This window comes from Panthera pardus, unplaced genomic scaffold (assembly GCF_024362965.1).
Source record: "Panthera pardus isolate Hobbes unplaced genomic scaffold, ASM2436296v1 HiC_scaffold_13, whole genome shotgun sequence".
NCBI classification, from domain to species: Eukaryota; Metazoa; Chordata; class Mammalia; order Carnivora; family Felidae; genus Panthera; species Panthera pardus.
Window position 1 is genome coordinate 42,066,896 of NW_026526688.1, and position 18,577 is coordinate 42,085,472.

General features: G+C 41.0%; 1 protein-coding gene across 5 annotated transcripts in view; it reads left to right on the forward strand.

The window, feature by feature from the left end:
- ZMAT4 (zinc finger matrin-type 4) overlaps window positions 1-18,577 on the forward strand; it is a 349,139-nt gene that overhangs the window by 114,195 nt on the left and 216,367 nt on the right. For all 5 annotated transcript variants that reach the window (XM_053901052.1, XM_053901051.1, XM_019440709.2 and 2 more), the window contains exon 3: window positions 6,682-6,771. In XM_053901052.1, coding sequence (XP_053757027.1) covers window positions 6,682-6,771 — 90 coding nt within the window. The remainder of the gene's footprint in view (window positions 1-6,681; window positions 6,772-18,577) is intronic.

Here is an 18,577-nt window from a genome sequence, read left to right on the forward strand (position 1 = left end):
CTATCTATCTATCTATCGATCGATCTATCTATCTCAATATGTATGTAGATAGATTCTATTGTTAAAAAACTTGGCATCATTTATATTCTGGTTTCAGAGGGACCTTTTTTCTTAGTATGATTTCATAGATTTTTTAAAAATGTCATCGATATTATTACAATAATTTCTTGATGGCAGTTTGGTAATCTATCACACAGATAAAATGTTTATCCCTCTCACTTAGGATACGTAATTTATTTTCCCGCTTTCACTTATAAATAAATGGCAAAACATAACTGCTTTCTTAAAATAAATTCATAGAAGTAGAATTGTTGGATTGAACAATTTTTTTCCCTTATGAATACATATTGCAAAATTTCCATCCTGGAATCTTATATTAGTTTACATGCTTAATAACTCTGTATAAGAAGTTTCATTTTTCTGTATCTTCATAAATATAGATATGTTTGTTTTGTAAATATTTGTCAATTTAATGGTGAAAAAGATATATTTTTTAGTTTAAAAGTTATAAGGTAGAATTTGGGTGAACTTTTTATAAGTCTTTTTTAGCTGTTTGCTTTTCTGCAATTCCTATCTTTTGCCTATTTTAAGCTATTTTTCTTATAAATTTGTTAGAGTGCTCTATCTTAGGTACTAAACCATTTTATTTTACTTTTGCAAATATTTTTCCTACTTTATGGTTTGCCTCTTACATGTATTTCAGATTAAAACACCTATTTTTTATGCTCCATCAGTCCTTCTTTTTCTTCATTGTTCACAAAACTTTCCAATTACAAAGTTTATATATATATATACATATATATATGTATATATATATACACACACACACACACGTATACACATGTACATATACACACATGTGTATATATACATATATATGTATATATGTATATATGTATACATATATATATATATATATATATATATACATATATATATATATTTCTAGTTTTCTTTTTGTTCCAAATTATTTGTTCTATTCTTGGACTTTTTATTCTATTTGTTCTGATCTTTCATATGTAAGATCTCCAGTATCGCTATTTTCCACTCCTTTATTCTATCCCTCTGCATTCTAAGAAGTGTCTCTATATTGAATAACACACTGATCTGCAGTGTTGATTCTGCTCCTGTTGCTGTGAAAAGACTTTCAAAATCAAGCCATGATATTTTTAATGTTCTTTCTTTATTAATGCAGGCAGTACATCTTTATTTCAATCAGCTGTCTTATCTCATCTTTTAGCTTTTACCCTCAGCATTAAACAGCACAAAGACTGTGCCATTTAAAATGTACTTCTGTTTATTGTGGGAAATGTTTTGCAAATAATTTCTTGATGTCTTTTCCTTGGAAGTTTTTCCAAAGTCTTCTTTTTCCAATACAGAATTATTTCCTAGGTGCTACTGATCCTTGGTGAACAGAGGTTATGAGGGCCTGTCACTTGTCTCTAGTGTGTGAGGATTGGCCTTTGATCCTTTCATGGTATGTCTGAAAGCTTTCAGGATCTTCTGATCTGATTCCGTTTGTAGGACCATTTCAGTGGCCTGTGTAGGAGGTCTATAACCCGGGTCCTTGGGCAGTTCCAGCAGAGAACATTTATTTCTTATTTATTTCTTCTGAGAATTTTAGTTGGTTTACTCTAGGTACAGGGAGTTTCTGTATCCAGCCTCCTTTCTGTGATAATAAGGAAAGATGCATCACTCTAGGAAAGAGTCCCAGTCATCAGAGGGAATCTTGCACACTTGTGGTTTTCTCTGTACTGAACCTTGACTTCCCAGTGAAGTTGTGCTCCAGCTTTTCCAGGGCTCAGCCCTGGGGCCCTCAACCTGGGAATGTTAAGTGGGGTTCTGCCAGGGTTGCCTTCTCCTTTTTCCTGAGAGATGGAGCCCATCTCACATCAGCCAGTCATTCTTGGGTAGCTGGAGAGTTAGACCCTTGGTATTTGTCGTCCTTCCCTTAAGTGGCTCTTCTTCACCCTAGAATGAGTAGAAACAGCTTAAAATTGGTGGCATGTGAGTATCACTCCTCTGTAATTATCAGTCTGTTCCAGGTTTTCCCTTTTTCTTTTAGGAAAAGGCTTATTTTAGCTGGTTTTTGGAAGAGGTATAATTAGATACCTATGATGAAATAAAATGGTGAAGACTTAACTAGGGAATCAGGAATGGATCTTAAAGCTTATTTGAAATAACACCTCTCCTGCCAGCCTCACAACTGTGATTTGAGGATAAAATGAAATGGTAAATGTCAAAGGGCTTTGAAGGCTGTTTGGAGCATTATGCAAATACTAAGTTGCTTTGTTATCTTCACATTTTATGAGACCAGAAATCAGTAGCCTTGCTGGAAGCAAATTTGAGTTGTGAATTTTTTAAGGGTATGTGATAATGGGAGATGGCTTTTTAGGTGAAGCACAAAGCCATTCTATTTCCATGTGGTCCACCCCCTTCTTTCACACAATACATCGGAAATAGAGGTTTGTCTTGTTCTTTATCCCCCCAAAGAGAAGGCTGGCCTGAATTTCCACTTTAGATGATTTCTTTGAGTGCCAAGAGATTGTTTCAGCCAAAGAAACTAATCTGCAGATAGGTCTGCCCCCTGCACAATGCCCAGCATCAGGGGCAAAGGCTTTAATTAAAATGGAAGAGTTGGTAATTTCTGACCTCTCTGGGAAGCTTAAAGTTGATGTGGTTTGAATGAAAGTAATGACTTTTACTTAAAATGCAAATATTAATGCGAGAACCAGGGACTGACTTTTGGTGCAAGCAAAAGAGATTGTAATTTCGTTTTCATGTCTTTTCCCTTAAAGAAATGGCCCTTTTCTTCCCTGACACTCTGTCATATGTACATTTAACATGTAAGGTCCTTTTGTCTTCTTGCATTTCCTTGCAGTTGGCAATTTGTCTTTTTAAACTCTTAAAAGCAGTGCATGTATGAGGTATTAATAAATTTGAAAAGTCATAAGGATTTGCTTTTGTTGTTCATATTACTTGGATGACATAAATCTGTTTCAGAAGTCACTTTCCTTCCAGGTTGGTTGTCTGGATGGCATTTGTGCCCTGTCTCCGTAGAGACTCCATTTGTACACAGGAAGTGGAAATGATCGCATTGTGAAAAGGACACATATTTACCATAACATTTGTATGTTCCCAGAGAAAGTTTTAATATTTAAAGTAATGCGTATTGCTCTTGGGCTAAGTAGTCTCATCTAATCAGCAAGTATTGCAGTGAAAAAAATCATGCATTTGAATGTTGATAAGATGTTAACGGGTAGCTGGAAATGTGGTCAATTATGCCAGTATATGAATATATGAGTATAAAAGCATTTCAGATCAGTGTGCTTTTTACTAATTACAATCATTGTGAGTAGAAAGTATACTTATTGAGAAATTACAATGGCTTGAGCATTGTGAAGTTATTACTTTTATGTTAAGGGAAAATTGGTTGTAAAAATAAAAAAATGAAAACCATCCATACTTTCTCTACCCATGCTTGGTTTTCCACCTCTTACTTATATACTTACAAATATTTATATCATCTTAATCACAGTACACAAACAATTTTCAGTTTAGCATTTTCCGTTCAACATTCAGTATGTAGGAAGCACTTTTTCAATCTCCAACTGAACATAAGGGCATCCCGTGGCTACTTTAACCAGCCTCTTGTCCAACATGTAGCTACCTCCCTGAGTTGTTTCTAGCTCAATGCTGCAATGAACATCTTTGCTCAAATCTAAGTTTAACATTTTGTGGAAATATTTTTGTTTGCTTGGTTTTAGAATAAATTGAAAGGAGTGAGGTTACGATGTCAACTTTCAACCAATTTCTGTGGGTAAGGGGTTGAGAGGAGCCAAGTGGGGGAAGACGCTGTGGGTTACTCGGTATGCCCCACCTTGAGGTAGAGGTGAGTATGCCAGGAAAAAAGGAGAGGACTCACTAGCAGGGCTAGACCCTGAGCTGAGGCAGAGGAATTATAGGGGGCCTGAGAGCATTCTGGCAGCTGCCTCTTTCTCTTTCTCAACCAACATCATTTGGAAGTGGTGTTGGGTTTGAATCAGTCTAACTGGAAGGGTGGCTCCACACTCTTCTCACTGAGAAGTGGACTGCCTTTGGAGCTTTTACTGTCTGCCTGAAGCTAGGGTTGGCTTGTGGGTGGGAAAGGCATTGGACCCCTTTCAGGCAGCCCAGGAAAAGCTGCAGGAGGGCAGAGGCAATAAGGAAGACCAGGCAATAGAGAAACAGAGAAATGATGAACTAGGATGTCTCTGCCATCATTCCTGAATGAGGTGGGATTTTCCAAAACACTGTTTTTCTTCACCCATACACAAGGACAAAGACAGTACCTGGAGGGCAGTCAGTCCTTCTGTCAAAATTAGAGGCTGGCAGAGCTGAGGAGAAAAACTGGCCTTTAATGAAGAAAATTGCTAATAAGACTCAAATCCCAACATCTCTCATCACTAATGGCTTTACAGCAGACTTATCATTTGCTTCCCTTTTCTTTTTAGCTAATGGGTTCTTACTAGTTTTGTCAAGCTGCAATTAAATAATCCAGTGAGCTCTGCCTTTGCTGGGAAGAATCTTTTGGAAAGAAATATAGTATTTTAGCAAAGAGAAGAACTCCAACCATGAAACAGGCCACATTATGAGATTTCCAATTTGGCTGTGATTTTGTTGTCTGGGAATCCAGGGCTTTGAGTAGATTGATGGTGGTAGGTAATGTGATACATTCTTCTAAGGGAACAAATGAAACTTTGAAAGCCCACTTCCACTGGCTTTGAGCTCACACTGGTACTGCTTTGTCTTTTCACTAATTACCTGTCTGTTGTGCTTTTCTCCAGCCCAGGCTCTGTGTCCACATTCAGCATCCTGCAGGTGTTTAATTGTTCTTTTTTTCTCTTTTTGATGTAGCAGTATTCTTAATTTTACCACTACTCCTTACCTCCAAAAAACTAACAAAACTGGAAACTGTATACAGATTTTAGTAATCAACATATTTATCTGCAAAAAACTGTACCAGTCTGCACTGCATCATTCTCAGAACCGTGCAGCAGCTGAACAATGCTGTTGAAATCATCTGGCACAGGTCCACATAGGTCTCTATTTCACTGTCCTACCAATCTCCCAGGCAAACAAAACTCCAGGTAACCCGTGATTAAAACTTATAATACAACCTGGAAATGGCTACAAATGTATTTCAAAATCACACTCCAGTACCTTTATATGTCTGTAATATCATTCATGTTCCATTAACAATTTTAAACCCATTTAAAGGCCTTGAAATTGTTCAAGGACTGTTTTAGAAGCATGGTTTTCTTGCTTTGGGCACAATAAGGGGATGAAAAATGTGATAAAGAAGGAAAATGAGACAGAGGGATTTATATCATATCCTGTAAACAAGTTGCAATTTGCCTTGCATTCTCCGAAAATCATTTTGCCTTTGTGGCTAATCCATGAAGGCAAACTATCATTGCAGGAGCTTGGCTGGGCCCCAACTGTAAGTAAAGGCAAAGCAGAACCAATGCCTGGAGAAGAAAGAAATCAGCCCTGAGCAAAGGAAAGGGATAGGTGATGGGAATTAGGTAGTGATAGATTCAAGGAGAATGCACATCAGAGCGGTACAGATTCAGAGTTCAGGATTGGTGCACTTGCTGGTGAGACACGTTAAGCATTATACGGACTGCAGTTTTTCATAGGCGCTGCCTCATTTGATTCTCACAGCAACCCTAATAAATATCACGTTCATTTTGTACACCGAGAAAAAGAAACTCATTTTAGCTATAAACAAATTAGACTGACTTGCTCAATATCACACAGCCAGATGGTGGTGGAGCTGCACTTGGGATCTGAACTTGTGACTGGTGGTGCTCTTTTCACTCTACCATCCTGCCACAGGTAGCAACTTGGGAGTTAAAACTGTAGGGTTCTTTAAAGGTGTGGGAAATTCAGGTGGGCTCCCTGTTGAGCAAAGTAGTAGAAGAAAGATAGAACGAAGACGAGCTCAATTCTCCACGCTGGGTGTGGACCATTCAATACAGGCAGAAACCCATAGTCCTGCTGATCCTACAGGATGTGGAGCTTTATTTGTTCAACTGCTTTGCCTGCTTGCATGCAACTTGGGCTCTGATCAGTCCTCAGGCTTGCATATGATATCTTTTGTTTGCTTATGATATCTGACTTGGGAAGATCTCTTTTGATAGCTTATTAAGGAGGCTCTATCTAGCATGGGAGAACCAGAGATAAAGCCTTCTGTTGGAGATACTATGAGTGCCAACTCCCAGGAGGGGGTGGGGGGGGGGCACTGTCCCAAGATCCTCATGTCAGGGAAGTGGGAGGGTGAGACAAGGCAGGGGATCTAAGATTTCCATCACAGTTGATCCTTGTATTGTTCTCTCTGCTGACCCATTCTTATTTTGAGGACAATTAAATATATTACGCACCCTACGCTTCAAGATCCCAGCGTTTTAACTTTAACTTTCTTCTTTAACTGTGTTTTCTAATCCTGAAATTTTGTTGGCTTTGTAACTTTGGGCAAGTCACTAAACCTATGTGAAACTTCACCCCACGTAATTCTCAGGAGCGTGGGGAAGTGTTTTTAATGAAAGTACTACTTTGCACTTACGGTCACTGGCTAAGTTTCCAAGGGCTTAAAATGCTTTCTCTTTCATAGTATTTGCTTCTGCTTTTCCTTCCCAGAGTCGAAAACATGCAAGCAAAGTCCGACTGTATTATATGCTTCACCCCAGGGATGGCGGGTGTCCTGCCAAGAGGCTCCGGTCAGAAAATGTGAGTATCTGGCACTGTCCGATAACCTTAGATGATTTGTTCCATTTGCTAAGAACTTTGCAAGTCTAGGAAGTATAGTCATGTCCACCTTAGCAGAAAAGCTAAGTGAGTAGAAATTATTCTCATTAAATACTACAGAAAATGTTACATGTAAGCAAGTGTTTTCCCTTTTTCCCGCCCAAACTTGCCAGTATGGTGTTGGAGAACTTTGTGATGATTCCACACTAGGGCAGAGCCAAGAAAGAATGTACAGAAGGAACAGAGAGCAGCTGGCTGAGGGAAGGCAGGAGCCATCAGAAGATAAACAAAAGTAGGAAGGATGGCCTAAGGAGAAAACCTGCCAGAAATATCAGATACTTTGCTATTAACATATTTTATTTTTTCTTTGGTGTCTAAAACTGAATGCCAATTTGTTCCTTTGTAAATACTGTGCATATCTTGCAAATAAAAATACTGAGGGTTTTGATCAGTGCCCCTCTCCCTGAGGGAACATTTACTTGGGAATAAAATGACAATTAGGAAGTTGCTTTGAGGATGTAAGGTCAGAGCAAAGGGTTTACTTCAGCCAGGCCAAAGCAGGGACTGATAAAATAAATATTCCTTCCTCCCAGTAGGGCTTACTTTTCCTAATGAGTGGAATATTCATATCCGTCCATTGCAGAGGTCCTCTGTGATAAACACTGCAGATGAAACAGAAATCGCTTGTCCTTTGAGCACTGAGGAAGCTGCAGGCATAGAATTTATGCCCTACACTCTTGCTTATGCTTGTGATTCCTTTCTCCTTCTGCTGCCTTATAGATGACAGTCTTCTTTTCTTATTAAAAATTAATATATGATCATTGAAGACACTTGACAAGAACCACACTTGTGTGTTCTTCACAAGAGAAAAAGAGAGAACAAGAGAACTGTGGATGACCATGAGTAGTGAGCATCAGGGCTAGTGTTAACGAATTCCAAGCACGCCTCTTACATCGCACACGAGCTATTCATGCGCAGGCTAATCTGGAACACTGTGGAGTTGTCTTTACTGCCTTGGTGAAGCAGCATTTAGAGCTTATTAGAGGGAAAAGATGTCACAAAAACTTTTCAAGCTGCTAAGAAGTGGGACAGAGACTGGTTCTGTCAGCTCTTAGCCTTATGACCTTGGGCAAATAATTGATCTCTCTCAACCTGTTTCCTCAATGAGACTATAATAATCACCCTTTCCTCACTGGGCTTCTGTGAGGTGTACTGTTATATGCAAAGTACTGAGGAAAGAGAGATGAATAAGGCCCAGATTTGCCTTAAAGAAACTCAGAGTGGAGTGAGGGAGATCAACATTGTATAAAAAAATTGCTGTAATTGCACAATGTAGGTGTTTAAGATTCTACACAAAATCCCATGGAGACAAAGGGCAAGTTATCCATGCCAGGACGAGTTGCTCAGGGATGGTGTTACTGAGAGTTGGCATTTGAGGTGGGGACCTTGGGCTTGAATGGATGGTACCAGTTGGAGGGGAGGGGGAGGAGACAGGTGCATTCTTGGGTGTATTCCTATCAAAATAACTTATTAAACCTCAGGAGAGTTGACCTGAGCCGGCTTTCATGTAGTCTAAGAATCTTGTAGCTACAGCAGAGTCCTGATTTCCATCTTTCCATTAGTGGAGAGGACAGAATTAGTTCCTTTCTCTGAAATTATTCAGCAATTATGCCCGTGTCACTTCATTCAGTAGCTTTTTCATGTCTTATCGTAATAGTCAAAAACAATAGGGTTCATATACATTTGACAATTAGCTCTTGGAACACAGATTATTTTCTATCTGCTCAAGTTCTAATCATGAATGTTGTACTTACTTATGTCTGAGCTCCTAGGGAGGGCTTGACTGGGCAGACAGAAGGGGGACACTGGGACTCAACTGGTGTTACTTGAGGACATGGTCTTTGCCATTCTGGTCAGACCCATGATTTACCCACTCAGGCCCTGGTTCTTCCAGTAGCACTGGGAATGATTTATGGAGCGGAAGATGTTTGGGTTTTTAGAGCAGGAATTATTTGCAAAGATTCTTTACCAAAGACCCCTTTGAGAACTTTTTCCTCTGGTATATCCTGAGTTTTGAAAACTTGGATCTACTAATGGTCTATTTTTTTTAAATGTTTATTTATTTATTTTGCAAGAGTGGACGGAAGAGGCAGAGAGACCGTATGTGTGGGTGTAAGCAGGGGAGGGGAAGAGAGAGAAGGAGAGAAAGAATCTCAAGCAGGCTCTGTGCTGTCAGTGCAGAGCCCAACATGGAGCTCTAACTAACAAACCATGAGATCATGACCTGAGCTGAAATCAAGAGTCAGACACTTCATCAACTGAGCCACCCAGCCATTCCTGCCAACAATTTATTTATTAAATCATATTCTATAGCTTTCTGTAATCGTAGTATAAGACCAAATCAGTAAGCAGGAAAAGCAACATACTGACTCTACTTTTTGAAAGAGATTGTTGATGATTTTATGAGGGTGTGTTTGTGCATACATTTCATAGGTAAATACATCATTTACCTTAGGCATTTTGACATGCTGGATATAGCATGGAAGCCACCCCAGTCCCTCACTGGGGCTGTGAAAGTTGAAACTGGTAATTATTTGGCCAACTTTCTTTTGTACTGACTCATACCTTAGGGTTGAAAGGCTTAATATGCAAATAAACAATGGCCAGCCATATGGAAATAGAACTTTGATACACCTGAAACTAATATAACATTGGGTTTCAACTACACTTTAACTAAAATAAACAAACAAACAAACAAATAAATAAATAAATAAATAAATGAAAATAGAACTTTGAACCATAACCTGTAGCAACCATCCTGGGAGTCCAACCCATTAGTATATAGAAACCAGCCCCGGAAGCCTGCTTAAGTTAAACTTATAGGAAGTCAGACCGTTATCTCTAGTAACAATCCAGGAAGCCAAACCATAACCCCTGTAACAATATGCCCCAAATGGTCTGGACTTGATTAATACTTGATAGCTTTCCTAATTTTTGTCCCTGCTCCCGGTTTGGAACCAGCCAGAGAAAACCAAATAGGCACTCCTAAACAATCACATAGGATGTCCACCTCTAGTTCGCCTACCTACAGCTTCCGCACACAAGCAGTCTCCAATCAGGGCATACCTGAGTCCTCCCCTTTATTCCATTACAAAGCTTTCCCACTTATCTGTTTGCCTTGGAGTCTTCTCCAAGGCAAGTGATGGTGACTGACATCCTTGCTCTAGTAAGCTCTAAATAAATAGCCTTTCTTTTTCTCATTTGGTTGGTCTTGTTTATTTCCACAGGGCTATAAAATGGGGATAAAAATAGCATCAGTGTACAGGTTTAGCATAAGGCCCAAATAAGATAACTTATTTATTCAGCACTTTATTTTCAAAGCTCTTTCTACCTGCATTATTATTATTGATTCCCTCTCCACAAATACCCTGTGTCTTAGAAGAATGTAACACTCTGTTCCACCTGCCTCTCCATCCTTGCACATCCTCCCCACTGCCCTGCTTCCTGGGGCTGTGACAGGTTTGTAGCCCAGTCTTGGCTGGAAATAGTTTCATGGCCACCCTGACTACCCAACAAAGTGAGTGACTTCCAAAAACAGAGAAAACTTGTTTCTGAGTCTCCAATCCCTGAATGCACCTGAACCTTGGCCCCACAGTGATCCCTAAAACTGATAGGGCTGATAAGTAATGGCAGCCATCCCTCCCTCCCTACTTCTTAGCCCTCTGGGAATATGCAGTAACTCCAAATCTACATACAGATGAACACAAGTGCCTATGATTATTCCCAGGGTCAATTGACATTTCTACTCCAGGTTATTTGACTTTGTTGTTGCTTTTCAAAAACTTAAAATTCATTTCTGCCTCCTAACCTGGTACTTCCAGCTTTTTAAATGCCCCCTTCGTGTGCTTCAAATGCTCATTCGGATCTTCTATGTTTTTTTTTTTTTCCCTGAAATCTTAGAGCAAGACATTTTCCTCCTGAGGCCACAGAGTAAAATTAAATGCGAAATAAATTGTTATAGTTGATTGCCTTAGAGAAATTTTCTGTAATCCTGTGAGCATTAGAGCCAAAAAGGAACGTAGAGCACATCTAGTTCATTGAGAGTCTCAGGTTTTCAAGATACTTTTTAGTATCTTCTCACTTGCTTTGGAAAAAAAAAAAATGTCTACTTAAGAAACAACATTTTTAAGTAAAAGGATGATTTCATTTTACCTTTAATTTTATTCTGTAAGGATAAGTAACTGCCAACAAAAACCACCAGTCAGTATTAAGAACATAGTGTTTTTACATCGAGTTAATAGAATTCCTCCTAAGTGGAAAAACTTGACATTTGGTTGGTGTAATCAAGCTTCTCACTTTTAAACACTTACATGATTTCCTATAGGTCTGGAATATTCAGCAGAGCTGGAACACCTCCAGGATCAGTTTCATGGGTCCCTAAAATCCTGGGTTCCAGGTCAGGAGGACTATCTAATCCGACTGTTTTGTGATGAAGGTGAAAAAAAGGTCCAAAGAAGTACCATGACTTGCCCAAATTGGTCAGGCCTGAGGCTGAGACCCTCCCTGCTTCCCTAAGTTCTATTCCTAGGCTTCTCCCACATATCTTGAAATTCTGTCTTATATTTAGACATTGAAGCCATTGCTGGGTCCAGAGCCAGAGAGCACTGCTGTTCTGGGGCAAAGTAATAATAGCTGGTGCTTAGCAGGTACCTCCTACTTATATTCTAAATGCTTTACATACATTAACACATTTAATCCTCACTCCTGTATAGGGTGGAAACTATCATTATCCCCACTTTACAGAAAAGTAAACTGAAATAGAGAAATTAAGTCACTTGACTCTGGTCATACCGCTGGCAAGTGGCAAAGACAAGGCTGGGGAAACACAAAACAAAATGAAAGAAAATTCCTCTGGTTCTGCAAACTAGCTCACCATGCCACTTCCTGAGATAGGTGGTAATCAGCTAGTAAGGACATGGGCCCTTCCCCAGGAGAGATCAGGATCTAGTTCAGGTTGGGGGTGATCCAATGTGTGGTCATGTTTTGTAAGACAGTGTGGTGGCTGTGCAGGTGCTCCCATGGATACGGGTGCTCCCACAGACATATCCCAGGGTGTCATCTAGCACACTGGAGGGGTCCCCAACCTTTCCTGGTGGGATGGGGCAGGACAGAGTTGCCTGGAAAAAGTGACGCTGAACTGATTCTTGAGGGATACACGTGGGTGAGCCCAGTGAATGGGGGGGCAAAGTGCTCTTCTGAGTGTGGAGCCAAAATGAGTAATGTCTTCAGCGAAGCAAAATTCAAAGGTATTTCTAGAGTATAAAATGCCGGTGGGAGGCTGTGTTACTTTCCCAGGATGGCTGTAACAAATTACCACAAACTGGGTGGCTAAAAACAACAGAAATTTATTTTCTCACAGTCCTTGAGGCTCCAAGTCTGAATCAAGGTGTAGGCAGGGCCTCTCTCTGGAGGGTCTGATTGAAAATCGGTTCTGTGCTTCTCACCTCGCTGCTGGTGGTTGCTGGCAGCCTTCAGTGTTCCTTGGCTTGAGCTGCAACATGCCTGCCCACTTTTGTCATCACCTGGTCTCCTTCTTGCATGTATCTTCATGTGTTCTCTTCTCTTCTTATAAGAACGACAGTCATCCGAGTGACAGCTGCTATAATAATCCAGTGTGACCTCATTGTAATTAATCTGCAAAGACCCTATTTTCAAATGTCTCCTGTTGGAGGTGGACAAGAATTTGGGGGACACAGAATGCACTCAGTAGAGCCATGGAGACCAAAGTGAAGCGTGGGGTGGTGGGGAAAGGCCCGCACATCTGCTGTGTACAATATTAACATTTACTTTGTCAACATTTTCTGCTTTGTCAAGTGGTCTGCAGCTAAATTCATGAGCAGTTCGCAAAGATAGGTGCATTTACCCATCAAAGCTGTGTGCTTTGGCCTCCAGCTGTGTGTTTAGAGCTACAAGTGGGGATTTTGTCCCTGGCTCAGCTACATCTATTAGTTTTACAACTTTGTTTTGGACTTTCTAAACCTTAATTGCCGTGGTTATAATCAGGGCCTATAAACGCTGCCATGCCTACCTCTCAGAGTTGTTCAGGGACTCAAATAAAAGCTTCCTGTTTGTGGAGCCGCATGATAAATGGTAAAGTGTGTGTGTGTGTGTGTGTGTGTGTGTGTGTGTGTGTGTGTAGCATTCATTAATAGAGTTTTACATTTTTTGTCTATTGGTTCTGATCATTAGTCTCTTGTGCGATATACAACTTCTCTAGTCCAGTTAGGGGCAGGCCTGCTGTGTTCATGGAGAACACCTGAGGAAAGATTAGGGCACCAATAAGTGTGAGGTGGTGTTTATTGATGTGTCTTAAAACAAGGGTCAGAAAATAGCTGCTGGCCAAAGGTAGCCATGGCCTATTCTTGTAAAGTTTGTGAACTAAGAACGGTTTTTACATTCTTAAATGTTTGGGGGAAAAACCAAAAGAAGAATATACTGTCAGGTGAAAAATACATGAACTTCACCTTTTAATGTCCATAGACATAATCTTAGGAACATGACCACGCTCAGTCCTTTACAGCTTTATGCACAGGGCAGCGGCAGAGCTGGGCGGTTGCGATAGACTGTATGTCCCACAAGCCTAAACTGTTTCCCCTGTGTCCCTTCACAGAAAGTGTTTGCTGGCCCCCATATGAAGTGGACAGATTTGGTGAAGGAAGGGGGGCATTATCACTCCTCTTTTTGTGCATCTGTCTACTCACAGGGATGACACATTTTGGTCATTCCTTACTCTTTTTTTTTTAATAATTTTTTTAATGTTTATTTTTCAGAGAGAGGGCAGCGGGGGTGGGGGGGCGGTGGGCAGAGAGAGAGGGAGACACAGAATCTGAAGCAGGCTTTAGGCTCCGAGCTGTCAGCACAGAACATGATGCGGGGCTCAGACCCACAAACTGCAAGATCATGACCTGAGCTGAACACAGATGGTCAACTGACCAAGCCACCTAGGCTCGGAATGACCTATGTCATTCCAGACTCTTCAAGCTGCCTTGCCCTCTGTTCCTTTTGAGTTTTGGTTTATTAGGGGCCAGAAAGTTGAAGGTTTTGGCCAGTAGGAAGTATCATTCCAAACTCCTGAGCGAGAACTGACACTCTTGCTGTTCTGCTTTGGTTTTTTTCAGTGCAGATCGCTTGAAATTTAGGAAGGGGTTACGTTATAAGAATTTGTTTGAAGTCTGCAACACTGTGGACACAATGAGGACACCTGGTTTTTTATGCCATCGGCACAGCAGCACCAGCTTATGGTAACCCAAGACTCTGGACTTTTTTGAGATAACCCTGATTTAGAATACTTGTTCTTGTCACTACAAATCAGTGGTATGTCCTGGAAAGTCCAATAATTCCTCTCCAAACTGTACCCAAAAGTGGAATCGAGATTCCAAATACACAGATAATAATTTAAAGGAAAAAAACAACAACCCAGAACTGCTCATTAATGTGAATGTGCAGTATGGCACTTGGCTCTACATGACTCTCTGGGCCCCATACTAGGTCTCCAGCTTGGCACTGTGCTTCTGAAACTCATTTATGCTAAAATATATACATAGTTACTACTTCTATCTAAAATCTGATCCAGAGGGGAGGAAAAAAAGGATTCCCCCAAAGGCAGCTATGAAAATAATTTTTCCCCCACAACAGAGGTAGTGTAGTCGGTCTTTGATTTTACTGTTAACACATCATTGGATATATTCTCTTGTTAGCTGGCCACGAATGAAGCCCTCTTTATGTGTCAAGCCCGATACTAAATACTTGATAGATATTTCATTTGAACTTTACAAATGCAAGTAGGAATCTTTACTGCCTCTATTTTAAAAGGGGTGAAGCCTGAAGCTTAGGTCAAATATCTTACGTAAACTCACAGACCTTGTTGTGAATGATACAGCCAAGGTTCGAACACAATACGATTTGGCTCTAGAACTCCATATTACTATGTATTCTTCATTTATTCCCTTTTTAAAAGAAATGTTAATTGACTTCCTACTAAGAGTCAGGTACTTTGTTGATTGCGAGAATTTAATGGTGAAGGAAACACATGCAGTTGGTATTGACAGAATTTACAGGGTAGTGGGGGAAACGGCCATTATTTTTTTTTAAAAATCATACAAATACACAAATACACAAAAGCACAAAATGGGGAGATCATAGGTCTTTGGGATCAGAGAAACCCTCCCTGAACAAATGATGCTTCAGCTGTGTCTGAAAGGTGAGGATGGTTTAACTAGTCAAAGAGGCAACGGGAGGCCGAAGAATGCCAGGCAGAGGGGACGGCATGGTCAAAGGCCCTGCAGTCAAAGAAATCACGGCACACTTAAGGAAGAAAATGAAAGCCAGCGTTGCTGGTGTTCAGAGATGGAAGCAGGCAGTGATGTCAGATGCAGAGAATGGATTAATGGAAAAAGGAGCAGAGGTGAATGGTTGAGCATCAGGCTTTCAATAGGCCACCAAGAGTATGGCTGAGGATGAGGCTAATGACAGCAGCAAACAATGAGAAATACATAAATTCGAGGGATAATTAAGTCAGTAAAAATGGATCAATTGGATAATAGATGTGAAGCAGAAGAAGGTTTCCAAATGGCTTCCAGTTCAGAACTTGCACTGGGTGGCTGTTGCCTCTCCTGCAGCCACAGTAGTCTTCTTCCTCCTTAAGAGCCAGAGAGCAGGGAGACCTGAGCATGGGGAAAAGATGTGAGGAAAACCCTTTCTCGAGGTTGTTCCATATTAATCCAGGCTGAGCGGAACTGAAGTTGCATAGAGGTAAATTTGCCTCCAGTGCAGGGGTAGAGGACAGCAAGTGACTGGTGGACTTTTGTCTTCAGAGTTTCTTCCCAGTGGAGGTTTTCTACATTTCTAATGGGGAGGGTGAAGCCATGCCAGTGGCCAGGCCAGGAGTTGGATCCCACAGAGGCACAGGCTAGAGGTTCTCTACAGGTGGTTCTCTACAGGTGTTGTCCAGTGTCAGGACAGTGTGCTGAATGAATTCAAGGCTGTCACCAAGTGCCAGGGCTGGGGAGAGGATAGTATCAGTACCCTGGAGGACTTCTAGAGAGAGATGCCGAAGTTGTTGGTGGTTAAACCATGTGCATCCAGTAGGAAGACCGGGGCTATTTAAGGAGATGGAACAGCTCAGATGTGGTCTTAAGACCTAGATCCAGTGACTCCCAGTGGGTCCATCCTATTCCTCCTTAGTTGGAAAGGCAGAGATGGTAAGACCCACAGTTTTAGACTTTATGAGGGCAGGGGCCTTAACTTATTAATCTTTATACCCCTTCTTCCCACAGGGGCATTCCATAAATTACTGTTCATATTTTCATGATAAGATATTATCTTATTTTTTTCTTTAAAATCATTATGATTAAAAAATAGTTTTAATTAAAAAAAACTATCATTTGTATGGAAAATCATACAGAGTATTACCATGAAATTATATTTTGGTTATATCCGTATAAAAGTGCCTTTGTTAAAAGAAGATTTTGTGAAATTGGGTTTAAGAAAATCTGAGAACTATGGACACTGTTTCAATGAGAATCTTCTCCAGGTTCTTGGTCTCATGTGGGTGATCTTCAAACAGGAAACACGTAAGGAAAGGGGGAGGATTTGGGAGATCATGCTGTCATAGCACAGGCTGGTCTCCCCAGCAGGTGCTTCTGGTGGGGACCCACATGTTCAGGCTCCATCTGGCCAGTCTGTAACCACCCTGCCCTGGCAGACCTGCTCACTTATTTAGCTTCCTTCTCACTGGCTGCTCTGAGATGAGCGGTTGTCTGTCTTTTCTTGTCTGCCCTTGAGGCTTGACCCTATTTTACCACATATCAAGGCTGTTTGTGCAGAAGTTGAGGTGTAGCTAATGGAGGTAAATGTCCTTCCCGGATCCCCACCCAATTTCAGCCATAAGAAAAAAGGAAACTGATAGGAAGTTCTTCTCTGTAGGATATTTTGGTGTTGCCTCCAGAGTAAACAGGTGGATCATACTTACTGGATGATGCAAAACATGGAAGAGTAGAGGTCAAATGCCTTAACATGTCTTTCACTTTGCACACCAAATGGGCTCTTGAACACAAATCAAAGTATGTTTTTGTTTAGGGTAGTTAATAAAGGAATTCTGGGGATGACAGACCTCTCTAATGTCAGCTCTGAGATGTCAGCCTATATGTTGGGTTTCCTTTCAGAGGGCCAGCAGGGGTTTCCAGAAGCCTCTACCCAGCTTAATGCAGCTTGATGCCTCACGAACATGTGGCAGCTGGGTTCTTGGGCTCTTTGCCCTGTCTGCTGTGTTTCCTCTTTTCAGGTGTCTGCCTCTCAAGCTATCTTTCCTGTGTCAGTATTTTCCCCCGATACATAGATTTCCTTGATTCACATCCTAGAGTCTCACAAAACCTAAGTTTGTTCTTCTCTGAAATCCCAACTCTTTCCTGAAAACTTTTACCACCCACTTTTAATCATTTTAAAATGGGGCCCATTTATCTCCATCTCTTCCCTGGCTACAGGGAGGGGTGTGAGAGGGTGTTCCCTCCCTTCTTTCCTTTGTCCTACACAGCACAGTGAGCCTTTACTCTCTAAGGCTATGTCATAAATCATGCCTGCTGTCTTCCCATTAGGCGACCCCACGTGCCCTCTCTGTTTCTCCTTAGTCACCTATGGGCATTCCTCATGCTCAGAATATTATTCTTGCAGAACAAAGAAGTCTGTTTCCTTCACTACATTCTGGTTTGTGACTGTTTGGCTTTGTTTGGGTTGATATGTTCTTTTAGAAATATATATTTTTTCTTCTTGCCCTAGAAGCAGCCAAGGGTTGTGCCGTTAGAATACAAGATACATTTATAACTTCATGTGACCTGGATTTGGTGCAGGTAATGCTGAGACAATGATGAATGTCCCCTGATACACACCAGAAAGCCTAGAGAAAATACATTTGAAAAATAGGGATGATGCCCTGAGTTCTACTAATTTGAAGTAAAATGTCTTTTTGGACTTGGATCCGGCAAATCTTTCTCATGTACCTGCCCCCGATCACAGACGATATTGGGAGCTCTGCCTATGTGGTCTTAGGTAATTCTCAGAGAATTTTATTGTGTGAGCATTACCAATGCCCACTTTGTAAATGAGATAAAGAACGTTCAGAGAGGAATAGAAGCATACAAAACTAGAGATCATCTAACTCTAGGGCCTTTTCCACCCAGCCACATCTCTGTGGCTGCCTTTGGTGCATTTCACTTCTGGCTCAGCCATTTCACATATCAGTGACATTAGTAGTTCTAGGTTCCTATAGGACACTCTTTATGGGAGTGGCTCAATGAATTCTTCTGCTCAGGGCTCCAGTGAGCTAGGACAATATTCACTGGGCCATCCTAATCCTGTTCATTTCTTCTCAGGTTCCTACTGAGGGCTGATGGCCTTACAGACATATTGAAAATCTGAGAGGTGGTTACTATGGTGCCACCCAATTCAGTGTCATGTAAAGGAATAGTGCAGGCGTTGGGGACTGCCCTGGGATTGAATATGGCCTCCAATTCCTGCTAGTGGGGTAGGCTTTGTCAAGTTCCTTGATCTTTCTAAGACTTAGTTTTGTCATCTGAAAAATGGTGGCAATAGCCCGTTTATCCATGACTACTGTGAAGGATGAAAGTGATCATGTAAATGCAAAGCAGGGAGCACAGGGCCTGGGAGGTGGGTGCCCAACAACTGTCACTCGTTCCTCCTTTCCTTTTTTTATGTTTATTTATTTTTGAGAGAG